We start from the raw sequence: 20,614 nt of genomic DNA on the forward strand, positions 1-20,614 counted from the left end.
ATCTTCACACAACATAGGAAATCAGCAAGAATATCGCTTATACAGAATGTTCCAGTCATCGTGGTACACAATCAACAAGGGAATAGTTCTACGTGAAAAAGTATGTAAATCAAAAAAATATAATATTAAAATTTCTTTAATATTGAAGTTATGAAATAAAATTAAGTATGCAATGCTTGCTTAAATGGACCGTTTCTGATTCGCTACAAAAAAAGATACAGTAAGCAACAAGAGATCTAGCTTCTATAACATTTGTTAATAACATTTTGTTAAATATTTTTCTTTAAAAAAGCTATGCAATTATATCATCGATTAAATAGTGTTCCTTGTCAGTATTATTTAGCCCGCCGTTTGGCGAACATAAGCGCTCGAGCGATGCTCAGACCAGTTACGGCCAGTGACACTTGACTATCATTCTGAGTGGGGAGTAATACTATAGACTCGTGTAGCGTAAACTATAAACTGACTATATGTATAATATAGTACCTTTAAAGGCATGCGATCCGTTCTACGGTACTACTACATTGCCCGTTATATTACTACGAAACCCGGTTTGCTGCCCGCCGATTTGTTTATGCTCGGACCGCTTTAATCCAGCTATTCTATGTTAATGATCGATAATTCAAATATTACGAATAATATTAACATATTAAACATTCATTGATAAAATTAATTTCATTTTATTTTATTGTAGCTACTTTAAATTAATAACTTATTAGTAGCAGTAAGTATATTCTTTGTAAAGCGCATTGTTTAACATTTTCAAAGCATGCAATCCAAATCGAACGATGTATATCAAAGGTGTACACACACACATATATATATATATATATATATATATATATATATTTGCATTGATAGAATATGAGGAAAGAGAAATGAATCGAATACATAAGTGAATGGATAAACACATGTATATATGAGAAGTATATATTACATTAAAATTAAGATGTAAAACGATATATTATTCAATATAACTATTGCTATATAGAATTATGTAGGGAAGGAAATATTAAGATTAACTAGTAATGATAATATTTCAATCTGCATTGTCAATTTATTAATAAATGACAAAGATTCTACTTTTTATTGTTTAAAGTACTTTATATTGCCGCATAAAAAAATATTATCGATTAATCGTAACATATCGACTTTCGATGATTTTTGGTACATACGTATTGTACGTAATATTTCATTGGTTGTACAAAACTCGAACGTTTTGATTGGACGATAACTTGAAAGGTAGCCAATCAGACGATATATTTTCGAGAAGCGATTTCTCATTGGGTCGCTTTCAGATTAGTTGCGCAGCAGTATTGTGCGCACGATCCGCGTGCCCATTGTACAATTAGTTGGAGGAAAAAAGCAAGAATGCGGAGCAGTGTACAGACGAAGACGAAATATTCACACTTGATAACCAAGTTTTAATACATCATTTAGGAGAATCGACCTCTGTACACAGTCGAAAGGGGGCCAAGTATGAGTATTCTGACTGACATAAATACATGTTATATAATATAAATAAATTATAAAAGCATAGGTTAAAAGGTAGAGCTGGTTGGAAAAGTAAATACAGAAAGAGAAAAGGAGATATAAAGCTCGAAGTGGTTGTAACGAAAGTGGTGAACAGAAGATAGAGGTAGAAGTGGAAGTGGAAGTGGTGGTGGTAGGAATAGTAGTGGTGGTAGTAGGAGCGAAGTTACTAGGAGGTGGAGGAGGAGGCTTGGGGAAGGTTTGCCAGCCGCCGGAAGAGCATCGACGGCGACGGGGGCGGGGAAGCTGTCCACCGAACGGAACGACCGCTCGGTGATACGAACAGCGAGTCGAACGGTTCCCCAAACGAATACGGATATATCGATCATTGACGATAGTTGCCGATTTTGAGCTAGGTAAGTCACTACTTCACTAACTAATAGCAAAAAATACCACTGTAAATACGAATCACTTGGAAAGTTCCAACACTCTGTACGAGAGAACGTGGTTCGAAATAATTGACAAGAATGACGTAGCGTAAGGGGTGTGTCATACCGTGCCGAGTTGGTGTAGTGTCGAGTCGAGTCGAGTCGATTGAGCGACAATGTTGAATGGCTTTGTGTGCATGTGTGGATGCATTTTTCGAATATATTTTATAATTTCGCCTGTCGTGTTTCTTCTCATCACTTATAGTATATTGAAGAAAGGTACGTAGATAATTACTGTCAAGATACTCGCTGTCATAATTGCGCCATTGAAACCCATTACTCACCATTGCTGTATCGCCATTTGCATTGTTATACCATTGACCTTCTTTTATTTCTATATTCATGTTAAACATACAGTTCTAATGAAAAATTTAATCTTAAACGCGATTGCAATTTGCTACTACATTCTTTCACTTAACATAATGTTTCACAGCATTGCGTAAACTATGACCGGCGGGAACCATTCATTTGAAACTAAAAACTATATTCATTGCAGGTTTTTATTTCATGAATTTAAAAGTTGATATTATTTTAGTGTTCTATATGGATGTTGTCTGTACAGTGATAAATAAGTGTGTCATTATTTGAACAGCAGGCGAGACTCAGTTTCCTTTCGTTATTCTCTACGTGTATTTAATCAATTGGTTACACTGCTCCGCCTAGTAGTGTCAGGACAAAAAAGCTCGACAAGGTGTAACCAGTGTACAAGTTGATTCTCTTTTATACTATTAAATTTACTTCTGAATGTCGCGGGCACGCACGGTTGTGTACACGAAATTGCTCGCATTTGTTTGTAGAGGATTAAATTGACATACATGTAGTGGTCATTTGGGCGTATTCACACGAATAACCGTACGCTGAGTTCGTCTCAACGTCCTTATGATCGAATTCGTAAATGGTGGGAAAATAACAATGCAACGCGGATATTCTCGTGTAGGCAAGTGTCTTAAACAAAAATCTTAAATCATCACCAATTTTACCGTGAAAAGTATTATTTAACACGTAGGTCCAATAGGTTGCTACATAATCGTTGACGTCTTTTTTTTTTGTTACAAACTCCAGACCGCCCGCGCGCAATCTATCGTCGCTTGGAAATAAACTTGCTACTCTCGAGTTTCGATTCTATAGTAGGCACGCTCACCTGTGCGTTTGCTAGTGTGTTGATTTATCTCTTCGTCATTTTTCAACTTTTGATTGATTTAAATGCATTTCACTTGAATTTACCTGTAATTATAATTTGCTGTTCCTTTGAATCTTATTACATATTTTTGAACAGTATTACTATTCGAAATATTATTTCATTGAAAATAATGTTATTATTAATAATGGAAAACGAATTTAAGTAAAACGTAAATAATAACAAATGATTCGTTATTTCGTTAAAAGATCTGTTCTACGAATGTACTATATTGACGTAGACTACAACGATCGTGCCTTTCATTATGCCCGGGCAAACGTAGTATCGCCCAACGAGCACCGATAGTAAGCTTTACGTTTTAAGTTATGACATCATCGCGTCGAGAAACAGCGGACGCGTCGCATTAAGTATCTCGCGCGCAATACGCGCATTCAGTTCACTATCTCGATAGTTCAATACATTATCTACGTTTTTCATCCTAATTGGCTGCTTTCCACGAAATACTAACAGGTCTCGTAACTTGTTTGACCAGTTTTTATATTTTTCTCAAAAAACACATATTTAAACAGACGTATAAATTTAATAATTATTCTTATGAAATATACGAGAAAGCGAAAAATTGATATCGTCATGATACAGATAAATGTTAGCAAGGTAATGTCGATTAACCGTGAATGGCTAGAATTCAATTGGCGTTCGTTGACGAACGTTAATTGAAGGAATGACATTACTTGGTCATAATGAGTTATGTACGCACGTAAGATAAAGAAGCTGTTTAAAATAAGAAATCTTTTTAGGTTTTTTCTTTCCGCTAATTAAATATTCAGATAAAATAATATAAAATAATTTAATAAACATTTATATCTTTTATCTGTCACATACTAATCAATAAAATTTAATGTAAAAATTAACCAAGTTAGGATACATATAATACAAGAGAAAAATCATATTAATATTTAAAATATATAATAATGTAAATATGGATAGAACTTTGTAATAGCGATTGCTATTGTTATATCATATATACTGTTTATGATTAATCTTGAAAGTAAATTTTACTGTTAAACGTATGAGAAATAAAATTTATATTATTATATATCTCAAATATTGGTATAACAATATAACAATTTGCTTATTATAAAATAACACAATGACTTTAATATTAAACAACGTGCATTATTCGATCAATAACTTAAACTGTAGTACTTTTTATTTGTTTCAACGTAGCATGCAGAATTTTGTTCATATTTTAAAATAGGTAGTATTAGTTTTTAAAAATGTAGAAGTAATAAATTATAATTACGTTTACTGAAATTAAAAAGAACTGAGGAAATTGTTGAATAAAATCCTTTTCTCCACCATTGTGTGTACGATAACGTTTGGAACGAAATCGATAAAGTGAGCGGTAAAAAAGCAATTGAATAGAAAATCGCTCTAGACATGGTGGCAAACGTATTTCGTATGAGCAGTAAAAGAATTTGTAGAACGATCTCTGCAATTTGCCTGTTTAGAGTAGAATTTGCGGAAGTTGAGAATTTGGGTTAAGCATACGCTTCCGAATTATCAAGAGCCGTTAAACAAGGTTATTAGCGATACTCTAGTGTATGGTGCTTGACACATCTAACGATGAACAGATGCAATACAAAATATACTTATTTTCTTACTGTACAAACTAATTTAAACAATAATATACCAAAGCAACCTTTTCTGTTCTTTAGAATTGTATTATAAATTCGTATTATAGAAACAGTTCGTGTTATTCAGTGCTCAGATTTTTCTATGTTTTCTGAGCAATCATTGGTTGCATAAGCATAAAGAAAAATAAAGCACACATTAAATATGTAATCTTCAACAGCATTAGTTCTATATGTCCGTATTACATTTCTTTTATTAACCAAATATTCTTAGAAGTCTGATGACACTTATAAGTATTATTCTTGTCACAATTATGCTCCAATGGTTTTAAGATGTATCTATTTTTAGCATACGTGTTATTTTAAACAGACTTGAAATATCAGAAATAAAGATGGCGGCAAAAAATCAAGAGGACATAATCCAGAATATAAGAGATTAAATATTTTATTTTTGATAGTAGAATGGCAGGATGTAGATACATTTATTGTCGTAGTATATTTAAAAACCGAACAAAAAGAGATACGGAAAATATATAATGAAAGATAGCGTTAAGATAGGGGGATTAGGATACGACCATAGGGGAAGACGATGGAAACACGTGATATAAATAAACGTAGTAAGAATTTGAAAAAAGGAAACTACGATTTCAGTCGCACTAAGGATTCTTGTAATTTGCCCCTACCATCTACGCGTTCGACGCACCTTACTCTACTTGACTGTTACTCGGAAGTTTATTGATCGTTTGCTGTCTCCTGTCGCTTTTCTTGTGTTCATTGGTTTCTACATTCGAAATGAGCAGAGAAACGCCTGAAAATTATCTTTCCTATAGATAACGAAGTATGATATACCCCTTATGTCAGAATCAAAAGAATACTGAAAGATAATGTATTAAATCAGTTAAATCAGTTCTATTTAACTAGAAAGATAAGAATTATATCTAATCGAGAAACGAGTCCCTTATTTTTCCTTTTAATTTTTAAAAATACATTAAAACATATTAATAGTTGTTAATAATGATGTAAAACATTTTGTTTTAGTCGGTGTTCAACGGCAGGGGTGGACGGAGGAGGAGGCGGCGGTGGCGGTGGTGGCGGAGGAGGTGGTGGAGGTGGTGGTGGAGACGACGATAATAGTAATAGTGACAGTGTCGGGTCTAGTGCTAGTGTCAGTGCTTGTGATATTGGCACAGTTTATAGCTGCGGAAAAGGAAACAAACGACGAGGGAAAAAGATATAATTTAGGAACAAAGGACAGTAATTAAGCAAGAATGGCAGACACAAGTCAGCAACAACCGTTGACTGAACCACATACGAATGGGGTAATGGACGGTTTGACAGAAGAAGAGAAGAGTAAAATGCGGCCTGCAGACATCGATGCGGTAAGATTTCGAAAAAAATTTGTTAAGCAATAAAGGAATTTTTGTGGTATCTTGTACTTACTTTTTGTGCTACGTGTAACGTTTTCGATACATATCGCGCTTTTTAGCCACCTCTTTGGGATTTCTAGGCATATATAAAATAGTCCACTATCAGACGGTATATGTGACTTGAATGAAAAATCGCACAACAGTGTTGCATATCTAAGATATATTTTTAAATTATATTTTCCATTACATTTTTGCGTAGGATATGAGGGAGATGGAAAGAAGGAAGAGAGTTGAAATGATGATGAATTCTCGACTTTTTCGCGAAGAATTAGAACGCATTATTGAGACACAAATGAAAGATGGTGCTGGACCATCAGGTCTACTACAGCAAATCTCTGATATGATGGGTGCACAAGGTGCTCGGTTTAATGCAAATGTTTTTAAAAGTAAGTTCATTAAATACCAGTTATTCAATTGTGTTTTATCAAATGCTTATCTAACTAATTCTCTTACAGCTTCTAATTGTGTATTACCTATCAACGATATACGCGGTGTCGAAAGTATGGGTTATGCAAAGGGAGAGAAACTATTGCGCTGCAAATTGGCAGCAGTATTTAGACTGCTTGATCTCTATGGTTGGACTCAAGGTGTTGGTGGACAAATTACAGCACGCTTAAATCAAGATCAAGAACACTTTTTAGTTAATCCGTATGGTCTGTTGTATCACGAAGTTACTGCTTCAAGCTTGATTAAAGTTGATATGCAAGGAACGGTCGTGGAACAGGGGACAACCAATTTTGGTGTTCATGTGGCAGGGTTTCAATTGCATTCAACGATCCACGCTGCTAGACCTGATATAAAATGCATTGTTCATATTACCACTCCGTCCGTTACTGCTGTGAGTAAAGAAATGCATATTTTATTCTGTTTTTACATTTTGCGTCTCTGTTAATTATATATTTCCTCAGATCTCGTCATTAAAGTGCGGATTACTGCCAATTGGACAAGAAAGTATAGTAATAGGAGAGGTAAGCACGCATCAGTATGTAGGTGGATTTTTTGAACCAGAAGAAAAAGAGAAGATAGCAAGAAATCTTGGACCGATGAATAAAGTTATGCTTTTAACGAATCGCGGTGCTCTCTGCTGCGGAGAAACTGTCGAAGAAGCTTTCTTCAATGTTTACAATATGGTCCTAGCTTGCGAGACCCAGTTAAAACTAATGCCTGCTGGTTTGGATAATTTAAATCTTATTTCCGAAGAGTCTAAAAAAGCTATATTCGAAGCCTCGAGAAAACCACCCACACCGCAACAAACGGCTCAAATCACCGAAACCACTGCTCTTGCTGAGAAACTCGAAAAGCGTTGGCGAATTGGTGGAACTGAATTTGAGGCACTTATGCGAATGCTCGATAATGCAGTAAGTATATAGACCTCCCGTTTTTTCTTTCATTCCGGAACGTTACATCGTTCTCGCTTATTACTGATTCTGTAATAGCTAACAAGTTATTGGGTCATTCGCAGGGTTTCCGAACTGGCTATATATACAGAAATCCACTAGTAAAAGGAGAACCTCCGCGGCCTCGAAACGATGTAGAAGTACCACCGGCAGTCTCGTCTTTGGGATATTTACTCGAAGAAGAAGAACTTTATAAACAGGGGTAAATATGTTTGTTACATAAAGGTGCTTCACAATTATTGAAGATAACTTATCACGTTCCCACTTTTTTATAGGCTCTGGAAAGGTGGCCGTAAAGGCACGGATAGGTCACGTTGGTTAAATTCGCCCAATGTATACCAAAAGGTCGAAATACTTGAAACAGGAACTCCTGATCCGAAGAAAATTACAAAGGTAGAAGTCATCACTTTTGAGAACAAAACTGAATAGATGTAACGGCGTGCTTCTAAAATAAATGATAAATAAAAAAGAAAAATAATAGAAGAAAGTAAAAAACAGTGTATGGAAAGGAAGACGAAATTTGCGCAAGAATTAGACGATCTTGCATAATATTATTAAAAAAAATACTATTAAGACAATGTCAAGATTTGCATTTATATTAAGATTGGTATTTTACATGCACATGTTGTTACATTTATAATCTTCTATAAAGTTATTTGTCGAAACGTAATTATCATCGTTAATTGTAAGAAAAGATCGTACAAATTTTCAAAAATATTGCTTAATTCCTTTGAGTTAAGAAAACAAATTAATCATATTTCATGTTGTCCATTATTCTCTTTCAATATACTTTATTGCATACATTTAAGACATGGCGAAAGAGAAAAGATCTCATATGGAAAGTAACTGAAAGTAAAAGTTCATGATTATTCTGAACATTGAATCCTCTTGATCAATTATATTACATTTATTCGTTGTTTATAATCTCCGTAGTGATATTTGCGTACCTTCGATACATTCCAATTTATAATATTATAATAGAAAATACACTGTGAAGAAATTCATGTGAAAAGAAAGAAAAGAGAGAGGGAAAAGGGAATACAATCTAATACATCTAATAAATTCCCAACGATCTACTTATGATTAATATAAAATGTAGTTCTAAATAAATGTTGCTATAATATTGTGTATCTTTCGGTGGATTGACTAAAATTATAATGGGACTTTATCGCGCCTCTCTCTTGTAGCTTATTAATATATAAATAAATATATGTCTACTGTTTATCGTGTATAGGTAATTTTTCGAAAAAAGATAGAACCCTTCTCTTTACTTTACAACGGCATGGCAGCATGTATAAAATGAAGAAAAAAATAGATAGAATTTTATTGAAGTGTGTTATGAATCTATGTTTTAATGATCGATTCGATGAACAAATAATAGCCTTATTCTCGAGCATTTTGTCGAGTTTATGGCATTTTAACTCTGTTGTATGAGCATCGAATTTAAGATAGTCATATGATGCGCATGGATATCATTATTTGACTGATTCACATTCGAAACTGTGTATGAATGTGTGCCTGTTAAAATCGTGTCGTCGAAGGGATGGATATTCAACTCTTCGTCCCACTGCATTTACAAAACCAGATCGATCGACCCTAAATCAGAGGGAGGTAGATATGAAACATTCGAAGAATATTCGTTGTTAATGACAGTAGTATATATAGGCGTAAATAGACGTAGACGTAATTTTTTTAATGCTGTAAGGAGATAAGATCGTAGGTAAATTAATCGAAAAATGTGTACTTGAATTTGGCAAATGAACAGTCTAAAATGTTGCAACATTAATAATGTTATGCACTCAAATTGATTGAAATGATAACGAGACGACATCACCAGCAAAGCAGGCACACATAACATACGCAGACAATGCGAAAATAGGTATCTCATAATGCTGTGTTGGATGTCGAATTATCGATAAGGGTCGACTAACGTTCTGGTTTTGTGTGCAGTGGGTATCAGACGGATCTCCGACGCATAGCAGTACACCGGTGAAGATCGACAGTGCCCTTCAATTTGTACCGAAAAATACCAATCCAAAGGAATTTAAACAATTACAACAACAGGTAAGTAACATGAAATTGCATTGATTCAGTTTACATTTACTTCTTAAAATATTTCAATGAAATCATATATAAATATTTTGTATTTGCAAACTGAATAAACCCTTGGAGCTGTGCTTTTTTGTTTAGATAAAGGATTACCGTAGGGCAGATAAGATATCAGCTGGACCACAATCCCACATATTAGAAGGAGTTACATGGGAAGAAGCCAAAAAAATGCAGGTGATGTGACACATTTTAAAGTAATAACTCGAAATTAAAATTATAATAATTTATTAATTTACTATCTTATTAAATTATACATCCTATTTTTTGATAAAATATATATTGATGAGAACATTCATTCGCTTATGAAAGGATGCCACTATTAGCGGAACAGGAGAACAAGTAGTGTTGGTAGGGGCAGCCAGTAAAGGTATCATTCAAAGAGGGTTTCAACACAACGCAATGGTTTACAAGACACCGTATGCCAAAAATCCTTTCGATGCTGTTACCGATCAAGAACTCGATCAGTATAAGAGAGAAGTTGAACGCAAACAAAAAGGAGATATCTGTAAGCAAAATAGCATATAAACTTGCCCTCAATTGAAAATTTACATAGTGAGTAAATGTAATTTTGGTTTGATCTTTTCTTGTTTTACAGATGATGAATCGCAATCAGAATCGGAAGCATTGTCATCATTCAATGTTAGTCGGGCAACACACGAATCAAGCACTGCCAAAAGTCCAATTCAATCGCCGGTATCTGTAACTTCGGAAACAGAAGAAGAGAGCAGAGATGGTAAGTAATAACAAATTCTCATATGTTTTTTGTATTTTATTGTTATCTCAGAACTGAAAAATAAATCGATTAATGCATCGTGTCTCAATTACTTTCAGAACCCCGAGTTCTACGGATAGAAACGAAACAAGTGCCTGCACCAAGTCAACCTGAAGTTGTATTGAGCGACGGTAAGCTATTTTTTTACAATTTTTAGCTTCCAAAGCTTATGCACTTTAAATCGATCATTTTCATAGAGGCGGAGATATTTTGAAAATGATCGAAAAAACGTGCAGTATGCATGTTCAATATAATATATGGGCAGTCTTGTGTCGTATTACTTTTACATTTTCTTTTTTAAGTCTTATTCTTCCTGTCTTCTATGTGTTTCATAATATTGCATTTTTAAATGAAATTTCGTATAATTAATGATAACGATCGCAAGGCTTGTTCCATAAGCACGAAGGTGTTGCAATTTATCATTACATTTTTTCCCTACCTTAATTTGTCACCTTTATTTATGATCACTAACGCTTGCACCTTGCATGGATGTACTTACATTCGCATAAACATTTTGCATATTTATGTTTGGTACAGGAATATAAGTGTTATTTCCTCTATATTCTTTCCCTTTTTTTAATTTTTGTCCTAGATTGCATGTTAACTACCTTGCATCGCATTAATAAATAATATTCTGCTCTCATTATAATTTCTTCCTTGAATTACGAATTATAGTAAATGTAATTTATAAAAGCTGTGTGCACAACTCGAGTATGGTAATGACTGACACAATTTTTAAGAAATCAATTTGTCCCGGGATATACTCGGACCAATTTCTTTGATTTGTTTGATGTTACAGTTGAAAGATTTTAAGATATTATACTTTTCATTTTATCAGCTGTTGCGAATACAAGAAATTTCTCAGATACGCAGGTGTGAGCATCCGTGATCATAATAAATATCTTCTGAGAAAGAAGATAAACGAAAGGAGCAAATATTAAAATACCATTGTGGTGTAATGGGACACTATGGTTGCAGATCTTGGTTCACCGAGCAGGTTGTGCATTCAATGCAAAAACAAATGTGAGAACAAGATTGAAAATGATGCCTGCGTTATTAATAAACACCGTCATTGTCCAGTTGCTGAACTATATCGATACGAACCACGTTTAGAAATTGTCCGAGGTGACATAATCGCAGAGCGGTTAGTAACTAAGTTAATCGACTACCGTCCTTGTCCTCCAGTTATATTAACTGGTGAGCAAGTAAATTGCTTGGGTGACACGAAATACAATGGTCTTGAACAAGTTCCAAATTCGGTTTACTTTGAAGACAAAAAAACACAAGAAGAATCGACCAAGAAAAGAAAATCTAAAGTTCGTAGATCATTGGAAATGAAAAATAACGTAAATTCATTGAATGTTCCGTCTTCTAACGAAAAAATGAAAGAAAAAGATAGAAATGATAAAACGAATTTGAAGTCGATCGATACAAGCTCTATGGAACAGATTACCGAAATAGTAAATTGCATTGATTCAAACATACCACCAACGAAAACAAAATTAATCGCTTTATCTTCTCCTGAACTTAAAGTCTCAAAGAAATATAGTTTAGATCCGTCCGATATGAGTTTAATATACAGTTTGACACCATGTATAAATTCAGAAAATGATCACGAAAATATCGATAAAATGATGATAGACAAATCGTCGAAGTTATCAACATTTATATCTGAACCCAATAATAACTTGGAGCAGGATTGCTTTTTGCAATCAAACGAGGAGAAAAGTCCCAAAAACGAACAACAACAATGGGAAAAAAAGGACTGCGTAGACGATAAAACTGATAATTATATTTGGTTCAATTCGTTATCCGACAGTGAAAAGTGTGAGCTTTCTAACGATAATAAGACAATAAATAACGATGTATGTTTTGATAATGGACAAGTTGAAATTCGTTCGAACGAAGGATCTGATATGTTGGAACTATTCACCGACACGACTTTAGAATTGCTGGAAACTACCGGTGAATATTTTCGAAATGACATAAGCAATATAGCGAATGAAATTATCGCAGAACTTAATGGAAATGACACGTATGTGATCATTTACTGTCTAGTAAATGAAATTTTTCAAAAAGTTTATGATACTCTCTCGAGTATAGAGTTAAATGATCGATCTAGTTCGCCGTTATCAACCATTTCTTGGCAATTCTCAACTCCAAAATTATGTTTGAACGTAAAAGATAATAAACACACGCCGAAAGAAATCGAAAAGACTCAGACCAATCAAACTACGCCTGTTATCGTTATACATGAAGTTATTCACCATGTGATCGATGCATGCGATGAAATTAAGAAAGCAAAAACCTATGCAAATATAGAGCTGAGAGAAAAAGGGAACAATGATACTGTTAGCAATGACGAAGAAAACATCGGGCAGCAGAAGGATTTGACAACGACGGTAAACAGTGACAAATTAAAAAAAGCATCTGATCGAAACACACAAGTTGCACCGACTGTTACCGCTTTTGAAAATCTGGTTTTACACGAGAAGAATGATCAGTCTCCTGAAACAACAGCAGAAGCAGATGACATGATGGAAGCAGCAATTTTCGAATTTCATACACTAGTGAAGGCGAAGCCAACAAATACTGATAAAAAGGAATTTGAACTGAACTTCCGAATAGAGAGAAATTTTGATGTTGAGAGCAGTGTTGAAGATAAAAAATCGCATAGGCAAAATATGGAAGAAGTTGAGTCCGGTCTATCTGAAAGTCTAGAGAAACTCGCTGAGATAGATTGGAATATAAATTCAGATATTGAAAATAAAAAATCTCATAAAAAAGATAAGGAAAAAGTTGAACTCAGTCTACCTGAAAGTTTAGAGAAGCTTGCTGAGAAGGGTTGGAATATAGATTCGGATAATTTACCTGAAATTGATACAAGGGAAGAAGAAGTAGCAAAACTATCAGAGACTTCTAAGGCTGTAGAGTTGAAAGAAAAAGAAGACAGTAATACTAGTAACAATGAGAAAGAGGAAATTGGGCAGCGGGTGGATAATTTGACAACAATGATAAACAGTGATGAATCAAAAAGATCTGATCGAAGTACGGGAGTTACATCGATTTCTTTTGAGAATTTAGCTTTAGACGAGGAGAATAATCAATCTGTTGAAACAGAAGCAGACGCAATTTTCGAGTTTCGTACAATAGTGAAAGCGAAGCCAATAAATACTGATAAAGAAGCAGTTGAATTGAACTTCCGAATAGAAAGAAGTTTAGATGTCGAGAGCAGTGTTGAAAATAAAACATCGCATAGACAAAATAAGGAAGAAGTTGAGCCTGGTCTATCTGAAAGTTTAGAAAAACTCGTTGAAATGGATTGCAATGTAGGTTCGTATGATCTGTTCGAAATTGAGAAAAGAAGAAAAGAACCAATGACACTATCAGAGACTACTAAAGCTGTAGAAGCGTGCGTTGATTGTATTTATTGTATGAATTCCTGTCCTATGGATTACAATCAAGAATATTCTCCGTTATCAACCATAGGTGAAGAAGAATCAGACGAGAAGATCGTGGATTTAAACGCAGAAATTGGAGGAAAACGACTTGACGATACTTATACATTTTGTGATTCCGAAAAAATCGTAAATGACAAAGAATTATCTAGTCATAACTTAGAAAATAACAATAACGCATTCCTTTAAAATGATTTCATCAAACGATCAAACATCGTCCTTTTCAGAAATTCATCTTCTCAAAGATGTAACACTTGCTTCAGTGGAGTTTCTTTAAGTTAATAAGTTGAGAAAACCAATAGTAGAACCATCATCGTAGAATTTAGTTCCTAGGATTATTTAAAAAATACTTTTTCAAATATCCACAAAAATATTCCTTTTCTGTTGCTACAAACCAAAGAAATTTTTTTATTTATCAAAGGTATAAAACGATATGTTAATTTGTATTCTATTTCTACACAGTGCTCGTTTTGTTTATTGTTTGTATCTAGTGTTTGCAATTGTATTATGCACATTGTTCGTGTCCTGATATTGCATACTTTGTTTTTTTAGTTTTTCTTTCTTTTCTTATTTATTTTTTCTTTTATTTGTATCGAGTACATGTTTTGTATGCGAAACATATTAAGATTATGAAATAAATAATTTTCCTAAAAGTAACAAGATACAGAGATCAAAACAAATCATTTTAATATCCATTTTAACATCTTTATCAGTTGTTATAATGTGACTGCGTATTCGAAACGCTTGAAGAGCAAACAAGAATTATACTTTGGTTTTCGTTTTCGAGGTAAGCGTGAGTATTTGTAAACATAGATTTTACATGACATTATGCTTCCCTTCTTTATCATTTATATACAAAATTTGTAGACAACGTGTAATATTTCTCACCTTATTGTTTCAGGGGAAAATACCGTAAACGGCGATCACTCTGATGCGCATCACAGTACATTTTCTCAAAGTAGTAAAGAGGTTTGTTTCTTACGTCATCTTAACTTAAATATTATCATTATCCTCGAGTTTTATCACAAATGTGCAATAATATCTTATATAACTTCAACCTTTATCATGCTATATTGTCGATTAATAGAACTTGAAAAATGCAAAAATAAAAGGGAGCGATGAATTATCGAAAGAAAAGCTCGAGGATTCTCAAAGTATATATGCGATAACGAAATATATATCGCATATGTACACACAGTCACAAGATTGGAACATACCTTTTATCATGCATTAAATCTTTATTATAACAATTTAAAGATCAGTGTCACATTTTGCATATAAGGATGTTTCGTAAAATGATAAAGCTACACATTTTTGTCTTTTACTATTTCTAACGAATCTATGTCGCATCGTTTTTTATACATGAAAGAATTAGTCGCGATTATCTTTTATCTTAAACTAATCGTACATTTTTACGAATCTTTATATCACAATCTCATCTTTAATTTATCGAACGAATCTTAAGAATCATACACAAATGCTGCTTCGTCATTAACTGCGATATAATGCTAGGAATAAGCTAGTACGCCAATAGTGTTCGCTTGCATGAATCTAAGAATGACCGATTTTTATGGATCCAATAAAGATCATGCAAAACGCTAAGGGGCGAAGGAAAAGAAAATGGGACACACGTGCGCGTGTATTTATACATATATGTATGTACAATACTATGGAAACATTTTAGACCATCTACGACGATGATCTCATAATTGCAGGTAATATTTAGGAAATATTTCCATACCATACAGTGTTATATGATATTTTGAAAGTCATAGTGGTGTAAGTCAAGATTTTGAGAAGTTGAATTTTTTTAAATTATCATTTATTATTTTTTATAATTAATTAAACTATAACTTCATTTTCTGCCACAGTACGTTTTCATGGCGTGCAAAAATATAATCAATACTGTATAATAATAAACATAGAATACTGTTTTGTGTAATCAGTGGTCTGACTTATACCACTATGATTCAAATAAAGACAAACCTTCAGATATTCTCTACAGTGAGTACAAATTGATATAGAATTGTTTGCCGTAATATATATATGCAATTATAATTACAATTATGTATTTCGAATCGTAAAAGTAACCGGCCCCGAACTTCAACTTATAGCTAGTAAACTTTTACTTGCAAAGGTTAGGTTTCTTCGAATTCGAATTATGAGGGTAAAATAACATGCCTAGTCATATGACAAATAATTCGAACTATAATAAGTTTATATTTCAATATGTAAAGATTTTCATAGCGGATTCATACTACAGAATAAAGTTATAGAAATTCGAATTAGGGAAGTTCAGCTATACTGACAATTCGTGAATTAAATTCTTGAAAGTAATAACAGAGTTCGAACAACATCAAGTATCGTTATACTCTTTCATAAAAATGAAATACTTCCTTTTTTATAGATGGTTTAACATTTTTGCACAGTACTGTACATATATATATACATATATTGATAAAACGATACATAATGGGAGAAAAGATTCGAGGAAGAAAGAGCAGGCGCGCGCGCGCGTGTGCGAGCTTGTAGGGAGAAAGAAGGAAAAGGCGAATTGGCTACTTGCATGTGCATGCAGAAAGGTTTATGGTTACGGTTGGGACCTTCCGTGTTAAGGGTTCCGTGTCGCAGGATGTGAGCGTTAGCGAGGAGTCGCCGAAAAAGGAAAAGAAGAAGAAGAAAGGCCTTAGGACACCATCTTTCCTAAAGAAGAAGAAAGAGAAGAAGAAGCCAGTCGAGGCGTAGGTAGTCCTAACTTTGGTACGTATGTACAAAATACACAATATTGGAATTGGTATCTTTATCCGTATCCACCTCATTCATTATTCTCGATTATACATGCGTTAATCTTTCTTTTCTCTTTTTTTCTTTTTTTTACAATTATTGATTCTAACCAGTTGACTTTGCGTAGATCAATGTCGCATTTTTAGCAGATATTTGTTTAAAAGGTTATGTTATGATTGATGACGGGAATAAAATTGTCACTTCACACGAATCTTCCACTTATCTTCTTGCTAATTGGAATAGTTATACCGCGACTTACATCAAATTTTTTGTATCCAGGAAATACTAATCGTAAGAAGAAGTTCAAAGAAGAAAGGTAGGATAGAAATTTCTGTGTGAGAATATGTCTTCCTTCTCTTTCTTAATTTTCATTATTATTATTGTTATTACTATTATAGAGTAGAAGAGCTATTGATGCTAATGTAATTCGCATAGTTGCAGCAATCTTAGATTTCGTATCCTATAGTCGCCAGTTAGAATCATGATTGCTATGATGGTGTTTATACGGTCACACGTTATTATTCGGGATTGCGTGTAACTCATTTTTTGTCCACTAGTCTCTGAAAATCATACTGTTTAATCAATGTCTGTTTCGATATGCATCACGAGTATAAATAATGGAAACATAAGTTGTTATTGGATCGTACTTTATAAAAGGTTTCCCCTTCGATTTTTTATTTCCAGACACTGCCACGAGCAAAAGCTTATCGCAAATAAAAGAACTATTACCGAATGAGGATTAAGCCGCGAGACAGAGAAGAGTCGAAGATCGCAAAGCGAGTTAAAAAAAATGCATATACCGGAGACGAATGAAAATAGAAAATAGGAAATAGAACATAGAAAATTTAAAATTGAAATAACCGTGCAACAATCACAGCATCTTTCCAGGACTCAAGACTGCCATCGCATTACGTCTACGTACGATAAGAAACTATATTGTACTGTTAATGTTTTTACGTTTTTAATTTGTTAAAGCGTCGCGCTGAACTATTTAATCCGCTATTTAATTTTGCCTCCCCAGCCCCGTTTGTGTAATGCAATAAAACGAAACAAACGAAATACGTCTCTGATTGACAAGAAAATATGTGGGATAACTCCTCGTCGTGTTATAATTTTCATCTTCAATTTCTTTATTCCAAATATGCCTTATCCCTTCTTGTGCCGCCTCTATTTAAGCTATTGTATGTAAGTACGTTATGTGTCACATTTACATACTATTTTTCAATCTTCTCTTTTTATGATACATCATTATACTTTACAATATCAATTTATTAACTATATATGTTAAGATAAAAAATATCTGTTCCTGACAAGATTTCTCGGCAGTAGAAGTTTTAAAAAAGATGAGGAAAAGCGCGAAAATCAGAGTTAAGTGGTGAAACGAGAAAATTAGCGAAGAATAGACCAAAGGACTAAAGGTATGAGAAAAATAAGTATTCAGTATTCGTCGGCATTATCTGTTTCTACGTCAACCGAATCTAGCCCAACCTCTTCGTAATCCTTCTCAAGAGCTGCAAGATCCTCACGAGCTTCGGAAAACTCACCCTCTTCCATGCCTTCTCCAACGTACCAATGAACAAAAGCTCTTTTAGCGTACATAAGGTCGAATTTATGATCAAGACGAGCCCAAGCTTCAGCAATAGCTGTTGTATTAGATAACATACAAACAGCGCGTTGAACTTTAGCTAGATCTCCACCTGGTACAGCTGTTGGTGGCTGATAATTTATACCAACTTTGAATCCTGTCGGGCACCAATCGACAAACTGTATCGTTCGTTTCGTTTTAATAATAGCGATTGCAGCATTTACGTCCTTTGGAACCACGTCTCCTCTGTACAACATGCAACAAGCCATATATTTTCCGTGCCTGGGATCGCATTTGACCATTTGATTCGCTGGCTCGAAGCATGCGTTGGTGATTTCCGCGACCGAGAGTTGCTCGTGATGTGCTTTTTCGGCGGATATTACAGGAGCATACGTAACTAAAGGGAAGTGGATTCTTGGATAAGGAACTAAATTCGTTTGAAACTCGGTTAAGTCTACGTTTAAAGCACCATCAAATCGCAACGAAGCTGTTATGGAAGAAACAATCTGTCCGATTAACCGATTAAGATTAGTGTAAGTTGGTCTCTCGATATCCAGATTACGTTGACAGATATCGTAGATCGCTTCGTTGTCGACCATAAAAGCGCAGTCTGAATGCTCGAGAGTCGTATGAGTGGTAAGAATGGAATTGTATGGTTCAACAACTGCCGTGGAAATTCTCGGAGCTGGATATATCGCAAATTCTAATTTAGATTTCTTTCCGTAGTCAACAGAAAGACGCTCCATTAATAGGGAAGCAAATCCTGATCCAGTACCACCACCGAACGAATGAAAGATAAGAAATCCCTGTAATCCGGTACATTGATCCGCTAATTTACGAATTCGATCGATAACCAGGTCGACAATTTCTTTACCAATTGTATAATGACCACGAGCATAATTATTTGCTGCATCTTCCTTGCCAGTGATCAATTGTTCTGGATGGAAAAGATGCTTGTACGTCCCAGTTCGAACCTCGTCTACAAACGCATAAACAATATCGTCACTGTTTCTGAATATCAAATTTTTAATGATCTAATGACTTCTTTTTTCTCTTACCAACTACTGTAGGTTCCAAATCAACAAATACTGCTCTGGGCACATGTTTTCCGGAGCTGGTTTCACTGAAGAAAGTGCTAAAGCTATCATCGCCAACAAACTTATCTGATGGCATTTGTCCATCCGGTTGTATTCCATGTTCCAAACAATAAAGTTCCCAACAAGCGTTCCCAATTTGAACGCCAGCTTGACCGACATGAATAGATATACACTCACGCTGAAACGTAAAAATTTTTTCTATAATGATCTTTTTCTTCAACCCTTGCTCTTATCGTATATACAATTGCCCCTTTGAATTCAAAATATCGAATCATCACTTCTTTTTCAAAGAAAATTAGAATACAGGAAACTAATTTTTACATCGTTTAATAATAAACAAAATGTTATCCAGACTAATAGTGTATTAATGATTTATTATTTAGTTGAATTTTTTATTTCATCTTTTTCTTTCTGTTACTTTGACTACAGTAGTCACTTTGGACCGAATTGTAAATTTTTCTTACCATTTTAATTACGTAGAGATATAAAACTTTATTAAACACAGAATTTTTTGCTGACGAATAACACGTTTACACAGAAGATGGGTGCCGCTTCTTTGAACGATTGAAACTTAATGATGCAACACAAGAACGGTCGTCGGCCTCTTATATCCTCCACTTCGAATCATCTCGAAATGTACTCAAGTTAATTGCAAGTATTCATCGGAAAAGCTATTTTCCTATTTTGGTACTTTTCATAATTAACTGTGTTTAAACTTGGTACTAAACTGTGAATTTTTGTTTCATCAAAGTATCGTTTTTAGATTTAAGAGTAACAGAGTGAATATAAAAAGTTATATTTGACAAGTCCGCTCTCAGTTACGTCGCACTTAAGATTAAATCTAATAAACGAATATAAATAGCATATCTTAGCTAAAACTAGCTTTTGCTAGCCAAGTCGTAACTAGCCAATTGAACGAAAAGTTCGTGATGCACATTCTTGTGGTCTATTTTTGTTCACATACATATGTATATCTTTGACACTTGCAATTCGATCATTATGTACATATAGTACATATAAAAATACATATGTATTTTGTCATTATATTCGCAATGTACGGAATATCTTTATAATCTCAAATTTTCTTATTTTTCACATATAAAAAATGTATAAACTATCAATTCGTGTTTAAAAAATTTTCTTTATTTTTGTCTTTTTGTTATTGACCCTTCACTTTCTACAACATATCCTCATGCAAATTTGTAATATTTTAAGTTCATATTAATGAATTAATGATTAAATATCAATAACT

General features: G+C 33.9%; 2 protein-coding genes across 7 annotated transcripts; one reads left to right on the forward strand and one right to left on the reverse strand.

Annotated features, from left to right (window-relative positions):
- Positions 1 to 1,342: 1,342 nt before the first annotated feature.
- LOC100740252 (protein hu-li tai shao) lies at positions 1,343 to 17,774 on the forward strand. 6 transcript variants are annotated; one of them, XR_002946049.2, is made up of 16 exons: positions 1,357 to 1,889; positions 5,772 to 6,112; positions 6,360 to 6,546; positions 6,616 to 6,998; positions 7,069 to 7,518; positions 7,623 to 7,759; positions 7,833 to 7,950; positions 9,508 to 9,621; positions 9,748 to 9,840; positions 9,976 to 10,171; positions 10,262 to 10,399; positions 10,498 to 10,569; positions 14,798 to 14,865; positions 16,513 to 16,656; positions 16,960 to 16,996; positions 17,365 to 17,739. XR_002946049.2 is itself a non-coding variant. In XM_024365437.2 (15 exons), the coding sequence occupies exons 2-14, from the start codon at positions 6,002 to 6,004 to the stop codon at positions 16,639 to 16,641; spliced, it is 2,196 nt and encodes a 731-aa protein (XP_024221205.1). In that variant the 5' UTR covers positions 1,357 to 1,889; positions 5,772 to 6,001; the 3' UTR covers positions 16,642 to 16,656; positions 17,365 to 17,774. The 6 variants fall into 6 exon arrangements, 5 of the variants coding, with proteins under 5 accessions (XP_024221204.1, XP_024221205.1, XP_024221206.1 ...); XM_024365437.2 differs by lacking the exon at positions 16,960 to 16,996 and having other exon boundaries at positions 17,365 to 17,774; XM_024365438.2 differs by lacking the exon at positions 16,960 to 16,996 and having other exon boundaries at positions 1,358 to 1,889; positions 16,528 to 16,656; positions 17,365 to 17,774.
- On the reverse strand, positions 16,087 to 20,357 carry LOC100740376 (tubulin alpha-1 chain-like). The gene is made up of 3 exons (XM_012381699.3): positions 19,827 to 20,357; positions 19,324 to 19,540; positions 16,087 to 19,244 (listed from the first exon to the last, which is right to left on the reverse strand). Exons 1-3 carry the CDS (start codon positions 19,827 to 19,829, stop codon positions 18,118 to 18,120), a joined length of 1,347 nt encoding a protein of 448 aa, XP_012237122.1. The 5' UTR covers positions 19,830 to 20,357; the 3' UTR covers positions 16,087 to 18,117.
- Positions 20,358 to 20,614: the final 257 nt, after the last annotated feature.

This window comes from Bombus impatiens, unplaced genomic scaffold (genome assembly GCF_000188095.3).
Source record: "Bombus impatiens unplaced genomic scaffold, BIMP_2.2 scf_0135, whole genome shotgun sequence".
In the NCBI taxonomy this organism is placed as follows: Eukaryota; Metazoa; Arthropoda; class Insecta; order Hymenoptera; family Apidae; genus Bombus; species Bombus impatiens.